The 26,766-nt window shown below is 40.7% G+C and overlaps 2 protein-coding genes and 1 long non-coding RNA gene across 20 annotated transcripts in view; 2 read left to right on the plus strand and 1 right to left on the minus strand.

Annotated features, from left to right (window-relative positions):
* LOC113007391 (bromodomain adjacent to zinc finger domain protein 2B) overlaps positions 1 to 8,928 on the plus strand; it is a 54,138-nt gene extending 45,210 nt beyond the window's left edge. For 12 of the 14 annotated variants that reach the window (XM_026143902.2, XM_026143903.2, XM_026143904.2 and 9 more), the window contains 16 exons: positions 273 to 527; positions 1,251 to 1,474; positions 2,934 to 3,008; positions 3,138 to 3,372; positions 3,460 to 3,522; positions 4,141 to 4,285; positions 4,397 to 5,052; positions 5,245 to 5,530; positions 5,695 to 5,850; positions 6,025 to 6,179; positions 6,330 to 6,535; positions 6,753 to 6,888; positions 7,300 to 7,446; positions 7,615 to 7,892; positions 8,110 to 8,253; positions 8,371 to 8,928. In XM_026143902.2, coding sequence (XP_025999687.2) covers positions 273 to 527; positions 1,251 to 1,474; positions 2,934 to 3,008; positions 3,138 to 3,372; positions 3,460 to 3,522; positions 4,141 to 4,285; positions 4,397 to 5,052; positions 5,245 to 5,530; positions 5,695 to 5,850; positions 6,025 to 6,179; positions 6,330 to 6,535; positions 6,753 to 6,888; positions 7,300 to 7,446; positions 7,615 to 7,892; positions 8,110 to 8,253; positions 8,371 to 8,518 — 3,309 coding nt within the window. In that variant the 3' untranslated portion in view covers positions 8,519 to 8,928. The remainder of the gene's footprint in view (positions 1 to 272; positions 528 to 1,250; positions 1,475 to 2,933; positions 3,009 to 3,137; positions 3,373 to 3,459; positions 3,523 to 4,140; positions 4,286 to 4,396; positions 5,053 to 5,244; positions 5,531 to 5,694; positions 5,851 to 6,024; positions 6,180 to 6,329; positions 6,536 to 6,752; positions 6,889 to 7,299; positions 7,447 to 7,614; positions 7,893 to 8,109; positions 8,254 to 8,370) is intronic. The other 2 variants (XM_080290926.1, XM_080290918.1) reach the window with 2 other exon arrangements.
* A 497-nt stretch (positions 8,929 to 9,425) lies between these two features.
* LOC145421107 (uncharacterized) lies at positions 9,426 to 12,200 on the minus strand. The gene is made up of 2 exons (XR_013902397.1): positions 11,869 to 12,200; positions 9,426 to 9,978 (listed from the first exon to the last, which is right to left on the minus strand). It is a non-coding gene; the product is annotated as an uncharacterized LOC145421107 (long non-coding RNA).
* LOC113007392 (WD repeat, SAM and U-box domain-containing protein 1) lies at positions 11,404 to 26,306 on the plus strand. Of its 5 annotated transcripts, none has more exons than XM_075410353.2 (12): positions 11,404 to 12,219; positions 13,323 to 13,510; positions 14,043 to 14,129; positions 15,513 to 15,606; positions 16,117 to 16,150; positions 16,319 to 16,359; positions 16,474 to 16,557; positions 16,754 to 16,860; positions 17,415 to 17,444; positions 20,487 to 20,663; positions 25,612 to 25,746; positions 25,881 to 26,306. In XM_075410353.2, the coding sequence occupies exons 1-12, from the start codon at positions 11,822 to 11,824 to the stop codon at positions 26,069 to 26,071; spliced, it is 1,566 nt and encodes a 521-aa protein (XP_075266468.2). In that variant the 5' UTR covers positions 11,404 to 11,821; the 3' UTR covers positions 26,072 to 26,306. The 5 variants fall into 5 exon arrangements, with proteins under 5 accessions (XP_075266468.2, XP_080147061.1, XP_080147062.1 ...); XM_080290935.1 differs by having other exon boundaries at positions 17,418 to 17,444; XM_080290938.1 differs by having other exon boundaries at positions 12,088 to 12,219; positions 13,381 to 13,510.
* The last annotated feature ends 460 nt before the right edge of the window (positions 26,307 to 26,766 follow it).

Consider the following 26,766-nt stretch of genomic DNA (forward strand, 5'->3'; position numbering starts at 1 on the left):
AAGATCATTTAAAGCATCTGGAATTCATGAAAAGGGTTAAAACGGTGCCACCGTGTGGCTCCTCGTGTTATAACATTGACCAAGTGTTCAAACTAGTCCTTCACTAAAATATGTCTTGGAACATGCACCCCATTTTTAATTTCAAAATCAGAGCAGTTTGCAATAATGTTTTATAAACTGCAATCCAGTAACTATTATAGTTGTATAGTTTTGTGTATAATTTCTGTGTAGGTTTTATCATACTTTAAGTTTTTATTTGCATTTCTTTACAGCCTCTTCCAGAGTTGTCCCGTATCCCTGGTCTGGTATTAGCAGGAAGCACCTTCTCTAACTGCCTGATGGTTTTGCAGTTTCTGCACAGCTTTGGAAAGGTGCTGGGACTGGATTTAAATTCAGACCCGCTCACTATAGGTGACCTTCAAGAAGGGTTACTGAACATTGCGGAAAATATGGAAAAGGTCCAGGACCTGTTGGTGACCATGCTCTCTGCAGCTGTGTGTGATCCTGGGGTACCTGCAGGTCACAAGGTGAATCTGTTGTTGTAATTGCAGTTTGGATTTTTGGAAGTGTAAACGCTTCCTGTGGTGTAAATAACACACACAGACATACAGCACAGACATGCTACTGTGTCCCTTTAAAATGTGGTGTTTCTGATTTTTAAATATTGCATTCTCACTGATTTGGTTATTACAATGCTGAGTGAGCTGTAATAACTAAAGAATTGACAGCAGTGACAGTAGACACGTATAAATGTATAAGGAAATGTTGGCAGCAGCTTACCTTGTAAACAAGACCCAAGCTATTTGCTCCATATGTGTTTTTAACTTCAGAGATCTAAAGTCTTTAGGTGGGTAATTATTGTACTTATGCCCCATTTTAGTTTTAAATCACAAATTTAATTCCTCCCCAGACCATTCCACATTATTGTGTAGTTGGATATAAACATTTCTTTGATTGACTGTACTTAAATGTTCTCCTAAGAAGCTGTTGTGTGCATGCCAAGAGAGATATACAGAGTGTGACTTAATAATCTGCACATCCCAGATGTGACACATCCTGTGAGACACTTAAGCACTTAACATCAGGAAGGGATAATTGCTTGAAAGGACAGTTTTCTATCAGACACCTACAATATTGTGATTTTTTTTTTTTTTTTTTTTTTTTTTTTTTTTTTGCGTAAGGCTACAGAACATAAAAAGGAAGTCTCATGTAAGCTTACTGATTTTGTTTTTATTTCATTTTTTTTAAAGAGCAAAACCATCTTGGGGGACCACTTGACTAATGTGGAGATCAACCGGGACAATGTGTCTGAGATTCTGCAGATCTACATGGAGGGTCACTCTGAACAGAAAGAGGTGGCCATGCTGGCTTTTAGTCTCAGGACTAAGCCTTTCCAAGCCCACAGTCCGTCACAGAAGGCCTCTGTTTTAGCATTCCTGGTAAATGAGCTTTGCTGCAGTAAGGTTGTGATCAGGTGAGTGCCCTGCCTCCAACTGAAATTCATGATGTCAGTGTTTTCATTTCACCCCACCTAAAAAAAATAATCATAAATAGTAAACTTAATAACCATTGAAGTAAATGCTTCCTTTAAGGGTTTGCATCTTATAGAATAGAATAGAATAGAATTCAACTTTATTGTCATTGCACATGTCACAGGTACAAGGCAACGAAATGCAGTTTGCATCCATCCAGAAGTGCTTTAGCCATGATATAGATATATTACAAATATATATTAGCAATAATATCGATATGTGAGTATATTATAGAAATGGGTCTATTATGGTATGTTATAATGTACATGGTATGAAGTATGTAGGTTACTTATGTATGTTATGAATATGCTATAACTGTAAGTATGTACAGGCTGTATATGCATGTTATTATTGTGTGTTTGAGGGTACAGTTGTCCATTGTGTGTGTAGGTGGTTGTGGGTGTGTGTATGTCCAGTCCATGTGTTAACGTGGGTCAGATGTCAGGAGGCAGAGTTCAGGAGTCTGACAGCTGTGGGGAAGAAGCTGTTCCGGTACCTGGTGGTCTTAGTACGGAGGCTCCTGTAGCGCCTCCCAGAGGGCAGGAGGGTGAAGAGTCCATGTGATGGGTGACTGGGGTCTTTGATGATTGTCCCAGCCCTTTTCAGACACCGCTTCCTGTAGATGTCCTTTATGGCAATGCATCGCCGGAGCACCACTTCCTGCCATAAAGGACATCTACAGGAAGCGGTGCTCCGGCGATGCATTGGGCAGTTTTCACGACCCTCTGCAACGCCTTCCGGTCTGAGGCAGAGCAGTTCCCATACCAGACTGTTATACAGTTGGTCAGGATGCTCTCGATGGTACAGCGATAGAAGTTCACCTGGATGTCTGAGGACAGGTGGTTCTTCCTCAGAGTCCTCAAGAAGAAGAGGCGCTGATGAGCCTTCTTGACCAGCTTGGAGCAGTTGGTCGTCCAGATGAGATCCTCGGAGATGTGAACTCCCAGGAACTTGAAGCTGCTCACACGCTCCACAGCCGTCCCCTTAATGTAGATGGGTGGACGTGGGTCAGCATTCCTCCTGTAGTCCACGATGAGCTCCTTGGTCTTCTCAGTGTTAAGCAGCAGGTTGTTTGTGTCGCAACACTCAGCCAGACGAGTGTGTGTTAATTTTCTTTCTGTGCCTGAGAGTGGAACATTCAGGCTTGTTTTATTCATGGAGTCTTCAGTTTTAATGAAATAGCTGAAGTATTAAAAGGAATATGACAAATCGTGGCCTGATTGACAGTTTCACAAGGTTGCATCAAACTACGTGGCATCAATTTTTTATTAGCTCTACACTTTGAAGCACATCTGGTGCACACTGCAATGCATTGAAAATGCCTCATCCTCTTGCACAAAAAGGTCACCGAAATGTCGGTTTCGACATTTTTTTTTATTTTTTATTTTTTATGTTTTTCAGTGAGATCGACAAAAACATAGATTATATGACCAACCTGAGGAAGGATAAGTGGGTTGTTGAGGGAAAGCTTCGGAAGTAAGTATACGTGATTTCGGCTGTTGTTCAAAGATTCTTGTGCATGCACTTGGACATTTTGTGACCAGCACTTACTTTTTTCCTATGTTGTTTTTTTTTTCTTCTTTTTTTTTTTTCCTTTTTTGAAAGACTGAGGAGTATCCACACCAAGAAGACGGGGAAGAAAGACAACAGTTGGGCAGGAGAGAACAACCATGCCTTTGTGCTCGTCAGTGTTCAAAACAAATCCAAGAGGAAAGAAGGGGACAGTGAAGAAGAGGAAGATGAGGACGATGACAGTGAAGACCAAAGAGATGATGAGGAGGAGGAGGAAGAAGAAGCAGGTGGAAAAAGAGGAAAGAAAACAGACATATGTGAAGAGGAGGTCAGTGGAAACATAATGCTGTTAACTTGAGCCTCTGACTAAATCTGTGCTGATTATGGCAATAGTCCACTTTTTTTTTCCATGTAGGATGACAGTGTACGCTCTGCCAGCATCGAGGAACTTGAGAAACAGATTGAGAAAACATACAAGGTAAATGAAACCCCAATCTCAAGAATTACTCATAAATGTAAAGTACCCAGGAGTGGTAGAAAAATAATAATAAAAAGATGTGCACACATCAAGGTAGCATTTAACTACACTGAATGGTTGAAATGCTACTAGGTGAACGCAGGAAATAATTGGTTACAATTTACAGATTATTATTTTGAGTACTTAATAGTCACATGATGCATTTTATTCTCATATTTTGACTGATTTGTTTGCCAGAAATAAAATGTAATATGAGGATCTATTATAACAAACCAGCATGAAGTGCACAGCATCGACCACTGAACTGCAAACATGTTCAGTGATTCAAACTTAACACAGCAATGACTCATAAGCAAAACTCTGTTAGTAAGATAAGTACTGAGCAACAAAACAATTTTCATAAATTAGCCTTTAGTTTCCTATAGGAACATGGGTCTCCCTGTACACTTGGTTTGTGGTTACAAATTAGAAGAGTCCTGTTGAAATTCACACATGCAATTGGAATTTTGTGTGCTTAGTGTAGTAAAATGTGGCCTTCATAATGTTTTTTCTCTCTGTTACCACTCCCAGGTTCTGTGTGAGTGGGTTAATAACTTCCTGAACTTTGTGTCTCTCTAGCAACAGAGTCAGATTAGACAGAAGCTGTTTGACTCCTCCCACTTACTGCGCTCTGTGATGATTGGCCAGGACAGATACAAGCGGCGCTACTGGGTCCTTCCACAGTGCAGTGGCATTTTTGTTGAAGGCACTGAGAGCAGTGAAGGTGCAAAACAAAACCAATGTCTCCTTTGGTCGTTGTTTAGTGTGTTTAGGATCAAAATCCTTACTGATTTCTTTTTTGTTTTTAACATTGTTTTCATTTTATGTTACTTAGGCTGTGAAGTGGAGGAGGAGGAGAGAAGAAGACAGTGGGCTACTGAGGTGATCAGAGTAAAAGGGGAGCAGTTGGAACAGACAAATCCGGTGGTCTCCAGCTCCACACAGAGCACAGACAATGATACAGCTAGCCAGCAGGACAAAGACAATCTCTTCCTCCAAAAACCTGGCTCTTTATCTAAGCTCAGCAAACTTCTAGAAGTAGGCAAAATGGGTCAAGATTCAGACATCAATACACAGAATAGTCATTCTTTTAAAGTCCCCACCACGGCTTCTTATCCTTCGTATCCTGCCTCACAGATAGTCCCTACTCAGCAGGGTCTGATGGATAAATTGGACACTGCGGTGCCATTTCTGCTCAGTGCTACTCAGCTGAAAAGCATTCACTGGGTGACCCAGAGTCCTCAGTCCAGCCTTCATTATGACCAGCTGTCCAAGACACTGACTGAAAAAAGCAGCCAGTGGTTTAGCCTATTTCCTCGCTCTCCCTGCGACGAGTCCTCAGTGACCTCTGGTTCCAGTCCACCAGTTTCCTCATCTTCTCCACAACCCATCAGAACCAAATCCCCCTCTTTCCTCTCCACTAATCCCTCAGCTACAGATAGCTACAACACTACTCCTGGGATCAGTAACACAGAATTGCCTATCTTTCAGGTTGGTGGATAACAATAATGCATCTCCATCTCAGATAGAAGGATCAGTTCATGAGTTTTTAGAGCGCTGATAAGTGTTGCAAGAATTAGTCCATATTACATCACAATTTTTCCTTTGTTGGACCATGCATGTGGCATTGGAATAAAACTGTAATCTGATCATAATTCTGAGTGTATGCATTTTTATTCTCAGCAAGTAAAGTCTGGCATTCATGAAGGCAGACTGACACAGCATGACATGTCTAGCTCAGTGGCAAGTCCCAGCCTGCCCTTCTCTGGCACACCTCTACCCCCTATGGTGGATCTAGCTTCACAGCATGCAGAGGGTCATGGAAATGAGGCCTCTTTTCTGGAAAATAACTCTATCAACAAGTGCGAGACCTCAGAGTCCCCAAGTGACAAGTCCACTTGTGCCTCATATGCTGCCATAGAGGGGGCCAAAACCCAAGACTACCCTTATCCTCGGCCCATCCCAGAGGGTAAGAACGGCACGCTGCCGGTATGCACAAATCAGATATGCTGGACTGAACATATCTATTGCCCAGACAGCAACAGAATATGCCGTGGCGATTGTCAGTCGAACAAACAAATGTTGCTAAAATTGAAAAGCACAGTCACTTCTCCAATTTGTGTGTGTTTCCAGAAATGCTGCATGGCTGGTGGAGTGTGTCTGACATGGAGAACCTGCACAGTCTGGTCAAGACCCTCCATTGCCGGGGCATCAGAGAGAAGGCCTTGCAGAAACAGATCCAAAAAAATATGGAGCATATGACCAAGCTCTGTGAGAACAGCAAAGATGGTGGGTTCACATTTCCTTTGAGAGTCGGCAGACATTCAGCATTTCATGATTTTTAAAAGTATTGTTATTTGAGTTTTTAATGTGATGTGACACATTTGGCTATGGAATTTCTTTTTTAAAAGCGTTCCTTAGAAAGCAGTTTGCTTTAATGTTTTCATACATATTTGGTGGCAGCTATTGGTGTGACAGGGATGGAAAAGCAGGAGGTAAGCAAGGAGGCAGTGGAGAGCTGGTGTGTTGAGGAGAAGGCCATGGAGGTGGACATTCGCCTGCTGCGACAGGTTGAAGCTCTGGAGAGGAAAGTCATCTCCGCCAGCCTGCAGGTCAAGGTAGTGACGAGCATTTCAGCTGTTTAGAAAACCTCAGTGTTTATTCTAATTATTTCCTCGGAAAGGCCATTGAAATTTTCTTTAATATATATACCTGTGTGAATAAAATAAGGTGTTGTGATGGCCATATTTCCCTGATATCTCTGTCAGGGTTGGATGCACCCTGAGCCCCAGTCTGACAGTAAGGATCTGGTCTATCATGAGCACAAGCCCTTCTCTTCCCTGGCTCAGGAAAACAAAAGAGAGAGAGACGCCAGTCAAGAAGATGTTCCTGGCTCTATGGTGCGGCGGCCCAACAATCCCCTTGACATAGCGGTTACTAGGCTGGCAGAACTTGAGAGGAACATTGAGCGAAGGTACTTTACGAGATCTTAAAATACCACTTGTCAGACACAGGCCACCTTGCCTGTCTTTGTATTAGAAGTAGAAAATAACAATGCAAGATTCAGGACACCAGAAAGAAGAACTTGCAACTCTTTTTTTTTTTTTTTTTTTTTTTTTTTGTACAATTGACTTGTTCTCATGTTTCTCAGTTAATCTTACAAGTGGTCTTACTTTCCGTGACCTTTTAAGCAGTGAGGAGGAGGTGGCTCCTGGGATGAGACTGTGGCGCAAATCCCTCGGTCAAGTCCGCAGCTCAGCTCAGCTGTCACTCTGCATTCAGCAGCTGCAGAAATCCATTGCCTGGGAACGAGCCATCATGAAAGTGGTTAGTGTCACCTGCTTTCACTGCACGTTTCTCTCTCTCTCTTCATCACAGATTTGTTTACCTTATTTGATCGCATATAATAAGAGTCACCATGCAGTCTTATAAGCTGCATAGCTTCTCATTCAGTTTCATGAAAACTAATTTAAAAATATACAAGCCTTCTTAAAAACAGTCAAGGATACCAACGCAGGATGGCACAGATAGCTGGTTAAAGCTCTGGAGAAGGTTTAAATGCAGGAAAGATTTGGTAGCAGTTATATATCTCATTCACAATAAATCACTATTTTTTATAATCTTTTTCAGTATCTCACTAATCTGTTTTAGCTTTAATTAAACCAGTTGGGGTAATCTATTACAATTTTTAAAGAGGGATGCTCATTTTCCTGCACCGTTTGTTGCTGTTGTTTCCAGCACTGCCAGTTCTGTCAAAAAGGAGATAATGAAGAGCTGCTCTTACTCTGTGATGGCTGTGATAGAGGCTGCCACACTTACTGCCATAAACCCAAGATCAATACAGTGCCTGATGGGGACTGGTTTTGTCCAGCTTGTGAGTCAAAGGTACATCAGTGTCCCCTGAGGGATTGATCATAGAGCCAATATTCTTTTGTGTGTGTGTGTTGTTGTTCTGGGTTTTTTGCTATTCATTTTTCAGCTCTCTGTTCATATCTATCTACCTGTGTGATGTTTAATGTGGCTCCACAGTCCTCTGCGTGTTCTTTCATACAGGAAAGCGGTCAATACCCTCATAGTAGGAAGCAGCAGAGCCGAACAGCTGGAGGAGGGAAGGAAAGCGTCGAGGGAAAACGAAGCATTAAGCCATCTGTGGATGGAGAGCTCATCAGTGAGGAGGATGCCAGAAGCAACAATGTGCCAAAGAAAGGTACCAAGGAGGTCAAAAAGAGGAAAGCAGACAACAGCCCACCCAGCTCCCAGGCCAAATTTGACAGCCCCATCTACTGTGCAAAAAAAGCCAAAACGCACAAAGATGAGCTGGGAATATGCCGGTACGCACATGCATATACTTACTGTGCAATTAGATCCTAGAAGCTTGATAATATAGCTTATGTCATTGTTTAAAATTATTAGGCTCCTGTGACACATTTTTATAATAGAATTCACATTTTAAATCACTAAAGGGTAAACAAATCAGACCGTTGTAGTGAAAAGTCATATATTTGCAATGCAAAAAGCTCAGCTGTGTCTGCTCTTTGTTCCCTGCAGAGTGCTGCTGGCTGAGCTGGAGGCCCATCAGGATGCCTGGCCTTTTCTCACCCCAGTCAACCACAGAGCTGTTCCTGGATACAGAAAAGTCATCAAGAAACCGATGGACTTCTCCACCATCAAGGAGAAGCTAACCAGTAACCAGTATGTGGTGTTGTAGTTTTTAGGATGTTTTCATAACATATCTTATTCCTAATTTTACATTTTATGACTCGGACAGTGCTCATGAGTTGAAATTAAACCCATTTCTAATCATTACAGGTATTTAAACTTGGAGACATTCATCATCGACGTGAACCTGGTTTTCGATAACTGTGAGAGATTTAACGAAGATGACTCTGAAATCGGACGAGCCGGCCACAGGATGAGGAGATTCTTCGACAAGCGATGGACTGAATTCTTGCAGTGAACACATTCCAAAGTGGACATGTCCAACTTTCTCATGGGTGTCGGAGGCCTTCTCTTCACCTGTGACCCCAAGTGACTACATGGTTATAATAAATCAATGTGCAGTTTGAAGGACAGGACTGTGGTCTGTCTGCAAGTGTAGGCAAAACACTTAATGGATTTGTATCTTCAAGTGCAATACTGTTTTGTTTATTGAAACACACTGACTGTTCGGCTCAATGTTGTTTGTGCGAAATACAATATTGAGCAGGGACTTTACTTTTTTATCATCGGTACTAAGTTATATCTCTGTGTGTGCTGTATGTGTATTTATTTTCTCAACTACTTTACATTGCATTCTTTTCAAAGCAGAGGCACGAGACTTACAATGTAACAACTGTTGAATAAATGAAAAAAGCATTACTAACCGTACCAACAGTTCCTCTGTCTAAATGCATTCACAAGTTCACTGAGTAATGCAAAGAGGGATCACTGACACATTAAGTGCTAATTCTTTCACTCAAGTCATAGTTATTACATGTTAAGTGTATTTTTACTGCACGGTCTTGATGAAGATGATATCATTGCATAAGGATGGTCGTAGCACTTAATCTGAATATCCACTCAAAGCACTCCTCAGAATTGTAGTGCCTGACTCTGAGGAGGATGTTTTTCTTTTTCTATATGCAGTGTGTGTACTGTATGTGTCCTGCACAGTATATCGTAGGAAACATTTGCAGGAGCTGTAATAGGAGCTTTCCTCCTCTTAAATGTGGTGCATAGTGTTTCATCTCCAAGCGTTTCCTTCAAACAGAGCCTTGTCAGACATCCCGTGGACTGACGTGAAACCTGCATTGGAGCTTTAATCCATCGGGGAGTCAGTGTCACGGACCGCTGGAGGCATCTCAAGACAGCTGAAGTCAGAAGACTTGAAGTAACTGCATTTTATTATGAAAATTGTGTAATGAGTAGTGACTTTTGTAGGAATATTATTTTTTGAACACTGGTGTGGATGGATTAAATAAACCGGTTTTTCAAAATAGCAACACTAAGCCCTCGCTGCTGCTGTTAATATTTTTCTTAGGTACATTTTTCTTTTATTAATATCTCATATTTTAATTGTTTGTTTTCATCAGTTTGCTAAAGCTATAATAAAAATTCATATGCATGCACTAAATACACACACGTCTGTACCGGCATATTGCCAGCACATTTTTTGTCATCTTTGTGGGTTTTGGCTTTTTTTGCACAGTAGATGGGGCTGTCAAACTTTGTCTGGGAGCTGGGTAGGCTGTCGTCTCCTTTCCTCTTTTTGACCTCCTTGGTACGTTTGTTTGGCGCGCTGTTGCTGCTGGCATCCTCCTCACTGATGAGCTCTCGTATCACAGATGGCTTAATACTTCATTTTCCCTCGCTGCTTTCCTTCCCTCCTCCAGCTGTTCAGCTCTGTTGCTTCCTGCTGTGAGGGTATTGACCGCTTTCCTGATTGAAAGAACACACAGAAGACTGTGGAGCCACATTGAATGTCACAGAGGCAGATAAATATGAATTGAGGATTATCATATCTTTGACAGAGCAGGAAACAAGAGGTACAGGCAAATAAAGAGTGTTCTTTTCTATATGTACCTGGAACTTTATGTTCAAGTGACTGTGGGGTAATTTATGACCTCAGCTGTATATTTATATTATAGAGAATGGGAGGAAAAAAAATATAGTTATAATTTAAATTTTTAAAAAATGATTACAGGTGGATGGGGTAGATAAGCCAGATTTAGTGCTGTAGAGTCATTGAGCCTAATACCTGATGTCCAAAGTTACAATGAAATGTGTTAATGACAAGATATTTGTTGTAATTTTTGTTACAAATATGAAAGTCAGTCGATATTTTTGGTGTTAAAATGGCTAAATATTTCCCCATTGTTATTAAACCAGCAAAACTTGTTACATAAGTGACCCCATTCTACATAGTTATAAATCTCTGTATCGCTCGCTGTTGTTATCAGTCATGTGATGATGAGGTGGACAATGTTTACAGTGCAGTGATGTCATTTTATATAATGCAGTCTGAAGTCATGACCTTATTACTCGCTTAAAAACACAAAAGAAACCCCCAAAAATCTGTTAAACCTGTAGGTAGTTAATCCGCAGCTGGTTTCCTCTGTGTATAGTATGCATAGCTGGATGCTTTCATATCAAGAAAACAAAGGAAAATCTAAGTGTCTTTTGTGAAAATGCTTACACTCAATGTACAGTGTGTAAGAAACAACATGAAATCATCTTAAATGCTACATATTATGTACAAACTCTACCCAAACAGGAGTAGGTGGAAGTTTAACACGTATTGAGACCTGCTCCTTTTTCACAAAAAAGAGAATAAACTTAATATGTTCAGCTTTACTTCCTCTCCACTGATCAAAAAAACAGATAAGACAAGGCTTCAATCGATCACTGAGAAGGCTATCTATATACCTGCAGTTTGTATTACCTGGCTGTCACCAGCATGAGTCCAGTGTCTTGGGAGGACTATCTCTTTAGAGTCATACTGTTTGGCAAGTGTCACTTGGTAGGAAGAAAATCCTCCCAATGTTTGCAGATTTATGTAGGTGATGTGGTCATTTCCAGAAGGAAACTGTAGGTTTTTTTTTCTGTCCACTTTGAGCACCACAATGCACTATTTGTAGTCTAGGACAAAGAAGATCTCTCTACACTCGTTTATGTGGCAACAGAGGACAGGAGATATGTAAACATACATAAATGTGTATATGTTTAAAAAAAAAAATTATATATATGAGTCAAGTATGGAGTCTTTCAGTCATATGATAGATAAACAGCACTACAGGGCAGAGGAAAAGTGCTTAAATTATATGTAAAAGGATTTGGATGCATCCAAATACTAGTGTTTACATGTTCATTTATTTTACTATTAGAGGTACTCAAAAAAAATTCTAACTTGCCTCACTGCATACATATTATATGCAAATGTTATTTATATGCATGTATATAAAATCTCAGGTTATAGTCAATTAAATTATACAAAATGAAAACACTTGACTGTAAACATTGTGTAACTCCGTATCACATGACCGATAACAGCGAGAGACACAGATTTACAGCCGAGTAGAAAGAGGAAGTCGAGAAGCAGTTGCTGAGCCATAAGGAGCAACAGGTTGTGGTGACAGCTTTGTGACTTTGCTCTCTTTGGGCGAAGCGGGTAGGACAGCAGGGAGAAGAGGCGAAATCAGCTGGTTTCGTGCAGGAATATCTGAGTATTTTGCGCCACCTTGTGAGCCAACCTCTTCCAAGCCAACAGCACATCTGTCACAAAATGGTGTCTTTAATTTGCACTCTCCGACATCATACAGATGAGGTCACCTGCTGTGCCTTCTCTCCATCCCTCCTGGCGACCTCCTCCGGTGATAAAACGCTCCGTGTTTATACCACGGCCGACTTCTCGGAGCTTCCCTTTTCTCCTCTCAGGGGTCACGGCTACGGGGTCCACTGCTGCTGCTTCAGCTCCTGCGGCAGCTTCCTGCTCAGCTGCTCCACAGACGGCTCTGTCATCGTGTGGAGCGCCGAAACAGGTGAGGTGAAGGCTACGCTCGAGCACCCAGGCCGCAGTCCTCTCAGAGTTTGCGCACTGGCGCCAGACTCCTCTCTCCTGCTGGCAGGAGCCTGCGATGGCACCGCGGCCCTCTGGGACTTCCGCTCCAAAACGCTACGCAGGTACAATAAGCATCACACAGGGTCACAGTGACAATTTTAGTATAATTAATGTAATCTTCTCCAAATATGAATGTCAAAATATGCCTTAGTTAATATTAATATAAGAGCTAACTAGTCAGACTCTTATCCAATCCGAGGTCATTTTTCTCTGTTTCCAAATAGTTTTTTGTCCACGTGACTGGAACAAAAAACAAACTACAAATTCACACGTGAAAAATGTTTTTCAGTATTTTGTTCAAAACCAATAACGGAGTCAATAAAATATTTGCTTACTGATAAATGTCAGCTATCTGAACATGGAGTGCTTTCTTAACCCTTCTGTGTGCGGTCTTGACATAACAGTTGTACAAGTTGAGACTGGAGGTTAATAATTGAACTGGGAAAGTCTGAATCACTCTTTCCACCTTTAGAAACCTCTCTCAGCCATTATCAGCAGATGGAGTCATCGCACACATCAGTGTATTTTCAGATTCTCTTACTTCATGTTGCACAAAATGTAACATGAATTTTCTATTAGACACACAAATCAAAACGGTGAGAAGGGAATAGAAAATAAACTAAAAAAATGATCTTGACATAAAGGAAAGGATCTCTTAATACATAAAACATCTTTCTACATGATCTTTAAGTAACTGAGCTCTAATAAAGTTTCGAAACTTGCTTTGTTAATCTTCAACAGACTGGAGTAATTGTCTTAAAGTTATTGCAGGTTCGTCTTCAAGTTACAGCTCTGTCATCACAGACAGATGGAACAAAATCACAGAGGAACCAGCTAGACAAACATGGAAGCAGCCAACTCAGTAATTCTGATTAAATAAGCCAATTAAAAAAGCATTTTATCAGGATTATTTTGTGTTTTAATCCTCTGATTTTTCACTTTTGTGCTCTGGAACAGCTTTTCTGAGCACCCCTAGGCCTGCTGTGTGTCTCTGATTAATACCCACAGGTGGTTTAAATCATTAAACTCAGTGCAGGACTCCACAGCCTAAACAAATTAAATTTCCCTCCTTCGAATTTTACACACTTCCTGATAAACCTTGAAGTCTAAAGCGAGTCACACTCAAGTTGGTGCCAACATCCCCCTCCCCCCCCCCCCCTCGCAGATGTGCCACCGTAAGCGAGGCCAGCGTCGTGGCTTGCTGCTTCTCTCCATGTGCCCAGATGTTTGTGACCGGCTGCACCCGTGGAGACCTCAAACTCTGGGATGCTTACACCAGCCTTCTGCACGCTGAGAAGGACGCTCACGACCTGGGAGTCACCTGTTGCTGCTTTGCAGCCCAGTTCATCGTTAGTAAGTTCTCTTCATTTGTTACTACTGCTGTAGAAATTCATCTGAAAATAAAATATGAGACATCAGCTGCGTTTATTGGTTTTACGTCAGGGTAAATGGGATTTCTATCTATCTTCTCACATTTTTCATCTAAATGGTGCTGGTAAATTGAGTCAAATCTTTAGAACTACAGATTCCTGTTCAAAATAAAAGTTGACCATCTCAGTTACTCACCTCATTTTCTGTGGGGCTTTTTCCCTCATCAAAACTCTTTTGCAATTTCATTGCTTTTGCTCTCCTTCCTTAGTTCCTTTTGCATTAGGTTCATCTTGCACAATTTTCAGTTTAAAAGCAACTTGCATGTAATCCTAGAAGCAAAGTACCTGGCTCCAATAAAGACACTTGTTATGTTAGTGTTACTGCTGTATGTGCTGTAATGAATGGGTTGCAGCTAAAAAGCAGGCCGTCAGATGATATTTGCCGCCCTCTGCTTTCAGACGCATTCAAGCATGAATCTTAACAAAAAGGGGATGTGGCTTCTTTGGCTCTGCAGATGGCTGCTGTGTGGAGTTTCGACTGGCCTCCTGCGGACAGGACAGCCAGCTGAAAATATGGATTGTTTCCCAGCGTGAAGGAGCAGGTAGGCCGACCCCTCTGCCCCAGCTTCCCCACCTGAGTGCTCCCTCACTCGATTGCCGAGCGGGAGAGACAGGGAGGGAGAGTGTGCTGACTGCTTCAACCTTGAAACCTCTCTGCAGAATAGAAGAATTTTATTAGTGTGTGGAGTAAATCAGCTGCAGACTGACTCATTAATAATGGATCACTTTAAGACATTCTGCTGAAATACAGCAGCAGCAGCAGAGGTGTGAGTGTGTGAGAAAGAGTTGGAAGGAAATCAGTTGCATGTATCCATGATGACATTTACATCTTGTACAAGCAGCAGCAGAGGAGGAACATTTGTGTATGTTCACACGTACGTACCCGGCTACAGACTGTATTTTTCGTTATGTATGTGAACACACCATGTTGTTAGGTTCCAATATGTGTTGCTATGGTAACAGCCATTTCTTGGGAGGATTTGATGTGTCCCATGTGGTGACCCAAGTCCGTGGAGATTTTTTTTTTCCTTTATCTCCGAGGGACACCAGACAATGTCTGTCCTCATTTCATTATGCTTTAGATTTTTTTTATTTTTTTTGTCCTCAGATGTGAAGGAGGTTGAGCTCGGCCTTTTTTGAAATGTGCACTTATCTTGTCTTGGCATGAGGACTGTGCGCTCGAACCTCTCTTCCACTATTTTATGAAAAAGAGACTCAAGTGTACGTGATTTAGGGAAGCAAGGGGCGCATTTCAAAGCTGAGATTGCTGTCGAAATGGAACATTTTTTCTAGTCCCCGCTTTTGTTTTTGTGTGAGTGTGTACAAGCCCCATGTGTTCACGGAAAAATCTCTAATTCCAGCTTTGCATATTAGCTCCATGGGTCGAGCCTTTAATGCTGTCAGATCTGAAGCATTCCCTTCAAGTCACCTATCAACACTTGCTGACATCTCCAATCCACACGTCACATTTGTTTAGTTTATTTTGGTCTCACTTGTATAGTTAATTTGTCAGGTTTAATCAGGCGTTACGGTTTTCTACTCCACTGTGGTGTTTCACATCAATCAGGAATATGCCTGGAAATAACACATTAACCTCCCAGAGAAAATGGTGTGTTTATGTTTTATTGCTGAAGAGAAAAAGGGGAGAAGGTTTGACTTAATGCATGTGTATTCGCAGGATGATTATATAAATGCTGCTGCAGATCAGTTGGTTTTAGCATGAAGAATTAATGCAGTCGATGTGAGTTTATTGGCAAAAATAAAAATCATTTGTTTCCAAGTAGTTGTCAGCAGGGGGCACAGCTACAAGGGGGAAAAAAGTCATCTACCTCTACTTCTTTTTCTGGACTTCAGTCAACTGCTGAGATCGAATACAGACACAATTTAACTTTGGTCTCATCTTGCTTGTGTGTGTTGAACCCCAGCCTGTACCATGAAGCTGCTTCAGACTCTCACCAGCCAGACGGCCCCAGTTCTGTCTTGTGCCTTCTCCTCTGATGGAGAATGGGTTGTCTCGGGGTAAGACGCTAATCACACTCTCTGTCACAAACATACACACACATGAAAATCACTTCCTCCAGTGTTTTCATCCCATAATTCCCCCTGCTTCAGCAACTAATTATTGATATTTGTACCTTTCAGGTCACGTTTAATATTCTATTTGTGTTATTAGTTCCTATCATAATTTGATACAATTCATATTCAAATTCATTTTTTTCTGTCTGCATTTTTTTTCTGCGCTTTAAACGGCCGTGCCATGGTGAGCACTGATCGTGCTGTTCTCTCAGTCGACCACAGGAGGAGTGCATTTTGTTATCATATAGCTTCTGCTTGGTCCTTCTGTTGTCCCTGGCTGAAATTCAAACACGCTGAAGGTTAATCTGTGCTCTGCGTGGTGGGTTTTCGTGTGTGTGTGTGTGTTTATTTTAGAAAAGAATCCCTTTTTTCTGCTCATTATTCTACAATGTGAATGCACGCATATGCACGCCGCAAATGAAGTTGACTTTGTTTACTCTAAATATTCAACAGCTCCGTGGATAAAAGTGTCGCAGTATATGATGCGGTAAGTAAAGCGCAAACACGCCACCCATAATATGGGGTTGGGGGGGAGGTTTGTTGTTGTTTGCTGCTATAGTTAACTGTGGTCGAGGACTTCTAAACAATAAATCACAGCGTCCATAAACACAGATGTCAAACATTCCCGTTTCGTGTGTTTGGACTTTGTGTACAGAGCCTGGGAACCGTGCTCCAAACTTTGAAACAACATGACAGGTAAATGACCCGGCCTGACCTCCCACCGCAATGCAATCTCTGCAGCTATTAGACAAACAGCAGAATAGGAGTCCTGGTGTTTCAGATCAAAAAGTGTGATTTTTGCTTGATTAGCTTTTCCCAGAAGCACCGGGTGCAATGGTGCAAAAGTATATTCCCCGGCACTGCTTTTGCACCGTCATTGATGTGGCACCACAGGTAAGAAGCAGCACACCGCTTTGATGTCCTTGAAAGAGTTTAAGATGCTGCACGATCTAAGGCTAGTTTTTTGGGGGGTTTTTTCCTTTCGTAAGTGTCGAGGGAACCAGATTTTTAAGGCCGCTCTCTTCCTGTGCCAGTTTCAGTCAATTACACACACCTTTCACATTCCCGTTCCTCTTGCTCCTTCCTGCAGGTATGTAACCACCGTTGCGCTATCTCCCACCTTTCCCTGGATTGCAACGGGCTCTATGGACAGATCGGTAAACGTGTGGAGAATTGGAGATGAGGATGACAGCACTGGTAAATACTCAGCAGAGGATTGTTTAAGTTGGCACCAGCAAATGCACAATCACTCCTCTTTTTAAAACAAAATGTTAGCAGTGGTACAAAGCCCAGAAGCCATTTGCAGCGCCAAAGATTCCCAAAAGAGTGTTTTGGGAGTTGTCCAGCCAGAGAAGCTCCTATTACATGTGTACTCCTGTCTGGCTGCAGTGTCTAGAGGAGGAATTGTGATTGATGTTTATTAGTGCAGCAGGGCAAAGTACCACTGAGCCTTGGAAGGCTGTTCCTATGGAGGCAAACACTGCTTAAAACCAAAAAAAAGGTTATACCACAACATGAAAGAAAATATTTGGAATACTAAATGAAAAGGTGCAATCGTTAGACATCTGGAAGCCTTGAAGCTTCATCATTGCAGCTTCCCTATCTGCCATTAGTCAGGCTGATGTTGACAAAGTAAATTCCATCTCTATGAAGATCTGCCTTTTTTTATGCCTCTCTCTATCTCCCCTTTAATCTTGTTTCTTTCTCTCGTTTCACACATTGAACCTATTCCCTTTTATGTTTTTCGGCAGCAGCTGAATCAAAGGAGACACAGTGCCAAGGTAAATAAATGCATCACACTGTTTTGCCCTTAGAAATCTTCAGTTATTCAGCTACTCTTTCAGCTTAAACCAGTGCTGATTTATTTTAATTCTTCACATTCTTTATGGCTGGTCCAGGTCTCAGCATCTAGTACAGCTGCTTGGATAATTCAATTTGTGGATCTACTGTTTTGTTTTTACTTGTGATGGTTTTTTGTTTGTCGTTTATTGTGCAGCACTGTACAAAAGTCTCGAGCCGACCCTCATTTTTCCATATTTTGCTAGTAAACCCAAACTTAGAATTATTAAACATATGCAAAGGACTTTCAAAGTTCTCTGGATGCTGGCTGCCTTTTGTTCTGACTGGTAGTGTCCCATTGTGTGTGTTTTTTATATCTAGGTATGCTTTTACTGCATTGGCGGTGTGTTTGGGACCATTGTCATGCCAAAAATGAATCCGTTTTCAATCACACTTCCCAGATAGTATTGCATGGTGAATCAGAATCTGATCGTTCTTTTGTTTTTGTTCATAATTCCATCGAAAATCCATCGATTTTCACAAGATCTCCAACAACACAGGCTGAAATGCAGCCCAGAACCAAGAAAGAGCCAAATTTCCCCTTGTGGGACAATTAAAGGATTATTCTATTCTATTCTATTCTATTCTATTCTAATCATGTAGACACAGAGCCACTGCAGGCTGAGGTTTAGACAACATTATAAAAAAATGAAAGATTAAATTAAACAATAAAATAAGCGAAGCATGAATATCTGGACATGTGATTTTAGTTGATTATGTAGCAGTTGATCATAAAATGATCGTGCGATCCCTCCAGATTACCGGATTACTTTATTAGCCCAAATCACCTGATAGTTCACCTTATACCTTTTGTATGTATTCATATATGGTATGCTTATTAAGGTGGTTTAACATAACCACTGTTTCTGTGCAGCTGCAAGCTGCTTTGCAACCCACCTTCACCTTTTCTTTTCTTTCTGACCTTTTCATTGTTATCACTGATGCCTGCTCTGTTGTGTTGCTCTCACTGCAGCTGGGCTCAGCTTAGTTTTCCTAGTGTTTTTTTTTTTCCCACAATCATTTCCAAAAACAGAGCCATAATGTTAAAACTAAAGAAGTGTTGTTTTGACTATAGTGGCCTGGAGTGAAGTGTATGATGTTGAATACTCTCTAAAACTATAGTAGTGGTCATAAATGAAAACTTGCTCCTAGAGTAATTAGTCTGTGTTTGCCTCATCTCTTGGTTAATGAGCATTATGAATGAATGAACAGGAAGGTCTTTAGAGCAGCGGTCCCCAACCTTTTTTGCGCCACGGACCGGTTTATGCCCGACAATATTTTCACGGACCGGCCTTTAAAGTGTCGCGGATAAATACAACAAAATAAAACTAGTACTGGTACCAAAAAAAAGAAGATTCATTCATAACACACGTGAAAAGACCCAGGAAAACAGAGTTAACGATAAAAAACGATAACAAAATAACGCTAAAAACCCTGAAAAAAAAAACAAAACCCTGAAAACCATACATTTCACACCCGAGCCTCAACTCTCGCGGCCTGGTACCAAACGACTCACGGACCGGTACCGGTCCATGGCCCGGGGGTTGGGGACCGCTGCTTTGGAGAACTGACCTGAAAATAAACCAATAGGTTTTTTGAAGCGAAGAAATGTGTCACCAAGTGTAGATAGTTTGGGGTTTTTTTTTTTTCAGTAACAATGAGAGTCTTTTGCAGAAAAACGTGCCTTCAGGATATGGTTTTGCAGGCTAATGTAGGACTGATTTATTGTTGGGATTTGTTGACAAGAAGAAATGAAGCTCGCCAGTCTATAAGATGTAGAGAATGGAAATGATGAAGAAGTCTTCATATGTGAATCTGTCTGAGTAATCAAACGCAGCATTCTGAGCTATTTCAGTCAACTGCCATGCTTTGACACAGTGTTACCAGCTCCTTAGACTTGGAGACTCGAGGTGCTGCTGCCAGGGCTGCAGAGAGGAGCTCCTGCTTTTGTGCACGCTGGTTGACCGTCATGGGTTACTTGAAATTTAATGGAGCTCAGCTATCATTAATTCCACCTGTGCTTTCACTACTGTGACGAGTCAAGAATTCAGCTTTGAAAAGGGTCTATGGAAGGTTTTGCATCACCTCAGATTTAACATTCAGTTTCCAGGAGAAAGCCCTCTTTTTTTTCCACAGTCAGACAGAAAACAGCTTAAATAATTTACTATTTTTATTTATTTATCATTTATTATTATTATCATTATTATCATTATCATAGCTGTTCTTATGTTATTGTTTTTTTAATGTCTAGATTTTGATTAGATTAGTTAAACATAACCCTGATTGGATTCAAATGCAGTCCAGCAACAGACATGTTTTCAGGTGGGCATTAAAGAGCAGAATTTTATGTGGAAGATTTTTTTTATTTTTTTATTTTAGGGTAGCAGAGACAGCAAGAGGTGGAGGGGAAAACCTAACACACGGTTAAGGTAGTAATGAGCTACACACCTCAAGTCTTCAGGTTTAATCCTGGTTAATGACTGCCAATGTGAACTATGAAGCTGCTGTGAGGTTTCATTAATGGGGCCAACGCACAACAGGCCAGTTTGTCGCCACGTTGTATGATGAATGATGGCCACATAGTGTCGCGAAGGTTGACGAGCTACATGCTGGCGGAGCCTGAAATAACACACCCCTGGGTTTCATTTTCTTTCCTTTGGGAGATCACATACTTGTGTGTGAGGTCAGGTGTGTGTGCTTGGAATACTCATAATGTGGGGCTACTGTTCAGCAACACTGGGGAAAAAGCAAGTCTCCACTGAACTACACCATGACAACTCAGTGTAAGGTTAGCATAAGATTAATGTAAATGTCCTCAGCATGTTTGAGTGTGCATCAAAGTAATTATCACTCACAGAGGGGACATGTCCTTTTACTGTGGAGTGCGAATGGAATCTGTTTGTTTGACAACGGGTATGTTTTGTTGCAGGAGTTAGGGGAATAATCACAGAGCACTTCCTGGCTCCCTGTTGTGTGTTTTGCAGGAAGGAAGTTGCCAGGTCACTCCGGGTTGCTGCTCACTGATTGGTCAGAGGACGATGTGCAGACTTGGCTGCGTGACGAGGGACTAGTGGAGCTCGTCAGTGTCTTTAAAGCCAACAACATTGATGGACCAGAGCTTAGCCAGCTGAACAAGGAAACAGCAGCTGAGCTTGGAATTGGTGAGGATGGAATTTAAAGCAACCACTAACATCAGTGTACACTTCACTGACACACACTGGGATTCTGTGCTTTTGTGAGGATTTATTCCCTGATCCTAACACATAACAAGACTGAATTAGAAAGCATGATGTAAGCTGCTTTTATTGATGCTCTGATTTATTTTTTCCCCTCCAAAAACTCCTCCCAAATAGTGATGTGATTTAAGGGCGTGAAGCAGCAGCATGTCTGTCTGCTTATACAATCGCAAATCACGCTGGGATGACAGTACCCTGCTGGATGACCTTTACCTCGGGAACAATGATAATCCTGCTGACAACAAGATTAGTCCCCTCAGGTTCGACCAAGGTCACAGTGCAGAAAGGCTCCATACAAACTGTGGCCAGAAAAAAAGAAATCACAACTCATGTAGGCAGCAACATCACAGTACAGCTGCAAATAATGTGCAAATGTCAGCATTATTATCTCCACTGAAGCAATTAAACATTCACACAAATTCAAAAATGAAATTTACAGTGCCTTTCTTATTTCTTTTTGTTGGCATATTTGTCAAACTGAAACGTTTCAGATCATCAAACAAATTTGAATATCAGTTGAAGATAACCCAAATGAGTAAATACAAAATGCAGTTTGTGAATGATTTCAATTTATTAAGAGAAAAAAAGTTATCTGGCCTTTTGCGATAAAGTAGTTGTCACCCTGCCCCAGTTCACTAGCCACCGATCTCATTACTGTCAGATCTGTTGAATCAAGAAATCACCACAAAAAACATGCCACATCATGCCACAACCAAAAGAAACTTTAGAAGACATGAGAAACACAGTCATTGACATCTATCAGTCTGGAAATGGTTACAGCACCATTTCTAAGGCTTTGTGTTATCAGCGAACCACAGTGAGAGCCACACATGGAGAAAACTTGGAACAGCAGCGAGCCTTCCCAGGAGTGGCCAGCCTTCCAAAATTACTCCAGCAATGTATCGACAACTCAAAAGAAAAATAGGATCCTTGGGAGAGTTTCAAGGTGAAGGTCTGAGTCCAGTTACACATCGTGTAATACTAACACAGAATTTAGTAAAAAGAATATCATACCATGATGGTGGTAGTCAATGGTGTAGGGCTGCTTTGCTACTTTGGGGCCTGGACGACTTGCTGTAATTGATAAAACCTTGAGTTCTGCATTCTACCAGAAAATCCTGAAGGAGAATATCCACGCTATGAAGGTCAAGCATTGTGCAGTAGGTCAATGATCCAAACTGAAAACCCCCCAAAACAAAACCCCAAATTAAGGTTTTGGCCCAATTAAAGTCTAGACTTGAATTGAAATGAGCCGTTCATGCTCAAAAACCCTCCACATGTGGTTGAATTAAAACAGTTCTGCAAGGAAAAGTGGACCAAGATTCCTCCACAGCGATGTGAAAGACTGCCAGTTATCTCAAACACTTGATTGTAGTTCTTGCTGCCAAGTGTTGCACAACAATTCATTAGGTTTAGGGGGTGATTACTTTTCAATTTTGGACCAAGTAAGTTTTAGATGTCATCATTTAACAACAGTATTTTGTATTAACTGAAGTTATTTTAGTCTAATATTGAAATTGGATTGATGATCTAAACATGTAAGTGTGTCAAATGTGCAAAAAATAAGAAATCAGGAAGGGGACAAATACTTCACACACTGTAAGGTTAAAATATTTTAGAATAGGTAGCCAGACAGAGTCAGGCTGTTACCCCTTTTCCCTCCTATGTATGTCAGCTTAGTAAAGTCCTATCTGGAGTTCTTTTTGTAAACACACAGTTTTAAAGGAAATTTGCAGTTTGCATGCTGCATTGGAGCCATAACGCCCAGAAATCCTGCCTCTTGCCTAATTGCGAGTACTTTGTGCCAATTGTAATCAGCTGAATCACAATCTCTCCCTTAATCACAGTAAAAGCACCCTCTTGCCTGTTGTTGGGTTTGCTTTAATTGGACAGTAGCAGAAGCGTTAAAGCCAACTTTCCCCCTGCTTGCTGTTCAGTAATGCAAAGCATGCCTTATGTCTTTTCCATGTGTTTGGTATGGAGGACAGCTCTCATCATTACCACAGAATGAGGACAGAGGAAACGGCAGATTGCCACATTTCGTGGCCTTTTTGTGCTGCACAACCAACAACTATCATTTTCCATCCATGCTGCTTGTGTAAATGTGTGCACATGCATAGACAAACAGTCGCTCACACATGCTGCAGACACACACAGAGCAAATTGGATTCCAGCGCACTTTACTCGATGAAATATTCATGAATCTTTGAGTAAGGGGAGGGGGGAAAAGTTCCTCCAATATAATTCGGCATATCTCTGTGGAAACAGCCTCATTCTGCACTTTTATTGTAGCCCTGCATCAAATTATCTATCTAAATGTAAAGTGGACGCTATAGTTCTAATGGCTTATGTCTCCACGAAAAAGATGTGTGGGAACTTATGGAAATCTTAAATGAAGCATTACCCTGTTAAGTGTAGTTTTTCCATCTAAGAGTCGTTTATTGGATGACTCAGATTGGTTCGGGGGGTTTCAATGTGAGAAGGCGTTTGATTGGACGCTGCAATTTTTCCAATAGGATCTGAACTACTTGTTGTTCCGACAGCACGTCTTCCCTGCTTCATCTGCGTTTCAACTTAAATGCAGCGTTTTCAAGGCACAGACTTAATGGTAAAGGCGAGTCAGTCTGTATAATGTGAGCGTGAATTCTTTCCTCCCTCCATCTCTGCTTCCTGCTCAGTGAATGAGTGCAAAATTAAGACAAACTCACAACATTTAATTTCCCCAGTAAGTGAAGTGACTGGTCCCCTGTGAGCATTAGCTGATTGTGAAGACCTCTCCAGTTTGTTGGAGGCTGATTGCATCCTATAAATGGATCAAATATTCACCAGTACATCATGATGTATGATAGAAAAATTTAGAGCGCATACTGTATATCAGTATGAATTCAATTTCAACTATTGCACACGCCGCTATTTGCAAACCAAACTACACACAAACTATCCAGAAGTGTAATCATTAGAAACAACTTTAAGCCACAGTTGTATAAAAGTTGCAAAAATCCTTGCAACTTTGCATTTTTGCCATCCAAACTCAGTATTACATGACCTTGGCACATCAATGATAAACCTCAGTACAGCTCATGAAAACATTTCTTATTCACTCATCCAGGCCTGTATCTCCCTGTGAAGACACTAAGGTCAAGTCATTGAATTTTTTTCTTAAGTAAGAGAACACTCTGCATAGGTTATAAAAACAGTATGTGTGTGTGTGTGTGTGTATATATATATATATATATATATATATATATATATATATATATATATATATATATATATATATATATATATATATATATATATATATATATATATATATATATATATATATATATATATATATATATATATATATATATATATATATATATATATATATATATTTATTTTTTTTTTTTTTTTTTTTTTTTTTATTTATTTATTTCAGGCCAGTATATAAATAAAAAATCTTACTTTCCAAACAGAACCTTATTCCAGTATGCAGAATTGATGGCAACAAAAAATATTCTCCAAATTTGCTGAAACAAACATGTCTGGTATGTTGTCTTCATACTGGTTAATTTCCATACAAGGTGTATATGATTTGCATATCACTAAAATCAGTTTTATTTCCATTTCACCCTGTGCACCAACTTGTTTGAAAGTGAGTTTTATTATAGACTGTATATCGAAGATGGACAAAACCAATGCAGCAATGGGTTTTGGAGTTACTTTTTTTTGTTTGTTTTTTTTTTTGTTTTAGTTAGTAACGTTCATCTCTAGACTTAAATCACACAGATGAATATTATTTATAATTTGTGCTACATTACATACAAATAAAATGCTACACTTCTTGGATTGTCTGTAAAGCAACTGGATTAAAGAAACACAAACATGACTGAGAGGTCTGGTGCAATTACTCAGATTAGCAGAGAGTGTGGTAGTCTGCAGCTACTTAAAACTGTAATGTCCCTAAAAATTCACACTAAGCATAAATATAAAAATGAATTATCCATCCATTCTCTGCTGCCTATCCTTTTCAGGGTCGCTGGAGCCTATCCCAACTTTCTCGGGGCCACATTTGGTGTTAGTTAAACCATAAAGGCTGCATAAAATTTCCTGAAAATGTATTTTTTGTGACGTCAGCTTAAAATTTTTTGGATGCATGCGATGATTTAGCAGTCACCTATAGCGATAGGAAGGAATAAATGAGCTTTTTCTCTCTTTTTGTTTTGGCTGTCACCATATGTGAACCAAATCTTCAGGACTTGTGAAAGAAAATGTCACTGCAGCTGCTCTCTCTGTCTGAATGAGACCTACACCTCCACGGCACTGCCATTATACGCCGACACACCACTAATCATGTGCGGCTCTATAGGTCATCACTCCATTTTAGCTGGTGGTGAAATTTGCAGCTGACGATAAATTCACTGGGGGCTGTCAGTGGGCAGAGACATGCAGCTGTGTGCAGAGTGAGTTTCCTCTTTTTGGACCTGTTGGAGTTTAATTTCCGAGCAGGATAATGAGAGACGTTAGCTAAGCAGCCATCATGACACAGCGAGGTGTCTGGCTCTTTGTGTCTCAGTACAGAGTGATCATGTGCAAGTTCAGATTTATCCTCCCTTTTGTTCTGAGAGAGAACAAAGTCAGTCTGTTCAGTGCCTGCTGCCTCGCTGCGTCAACCCAAATTCATTGAAATCGCTATTGAATACCATTAACATACAACAGTCTTTGGTTGGTCTTTGTAAGGTAATGATAATGAGGTTTAAATGATGCCAAATGAAATGTTGAGACCAGCCTTTTTACTACATTTGAAAATTAACAAAAGGTGCACGGTACTCGATATAAATCACCATCATGGCTAAAAAGGACACTGAACGGCGTTTTGGTTTTTTAGAGTCGGTGGGCCTTCGTGGTCGTCTCCTGAGGAGAATCGAGGCCCTGAAGGCAGAGCAGAATGGTTCAGAAGCCCCAGATGAATTCCTGTGCCCAATCACCAGAGAGCTGATGAAGGATCCGGTCATTGCTGCAGGTTAGTTTACAAATTAAAAGCACTTGGTCCCTAGCGTCTTAAACTGAGCCAAAGATGGGGACAGCTTCACTATAAAGATTTTTACTTGTATTATCTCAGTGTATTTGGGATGTCACTGTATGTGTGCTCCACAGATGGCTATTCCTATGAGCGGGAATCTATTGAGAGCTGGATTAGAGGCAAGAATAAAACCAGCCCCATGACAAACCTTCCTCTGCAGACAACACTCCTCACCCCCAACAGGTCTCTGAAGATGGCTATAACGCGGTGGAAGTCGAACCAGGAGCTCAGAGTAGCTCAACATCTGATAACAAAAGCTGATTGAAGTAATTATGAATTTGTTCAGGGTGCTATTCAAGAGTCACATCTGGCGAAGTGATCAGAATCTGAGATCCCAGAGAAGTTGACTGATATTTATACAGTAAATAACTATTATTTTTAGCTATATTTTACATAACTGTCAAATATACTTGTATTTAAAGAGAGAATCTCTAAAGCAACACTGTAACTATGCAATTTTAATGTGCCTTTAAAAACATAAAGTGAAGTACAACTCAAAATCCTTTTTTTTTTTTTTTTATAAAAAGAATAAAATGGGTTTGCTTTCACAGCCTTATTTGGACTGGCATGACTATTAGCATATCGCTAATGGAGGCTGATGCTAGAACTTTAGATTTACTGCATTTATCTGTGCAACTGGCATCACGTGTTTTTGACTGTGACTTGAGTTAGCATTATCAAAAATCGGTCATTATTTGGCTAATATTCAGCAACCTTTATATAATCTTACTCCAGTTATTAATTACTTACTAAGTACTATAGTGTGACATTTTAAAACCTACTGTAGCTTTACTCTGTTACTAACAGCTTGCAGCGGTTTATTCTAGCTCAGTAATTCTGGAAGATGCCATGTAAAACTGAATGCTGTTGTTTAAAAATCATCGTTGGGTCATAATGAAACTCCCACGAGGGTAAACCAATAGCTCACCCCCCACTAACCAACCATAGACTTAGCTTCTT

This window comes from Astatotilapia calliptera, chromosome 16 (genome assembly GCF_964374335.1).
Source record: "Astatotilapia calliptera chromosome 16, fAstCal68.1, whole genome shotgun sequence".
Lineage (NCBI taxonomy): Eukaryota > Metazoa > Chordata > Actinopteri > Cichliformes > Cichlidae > Astatotilapia > Astatotilapia calliptera.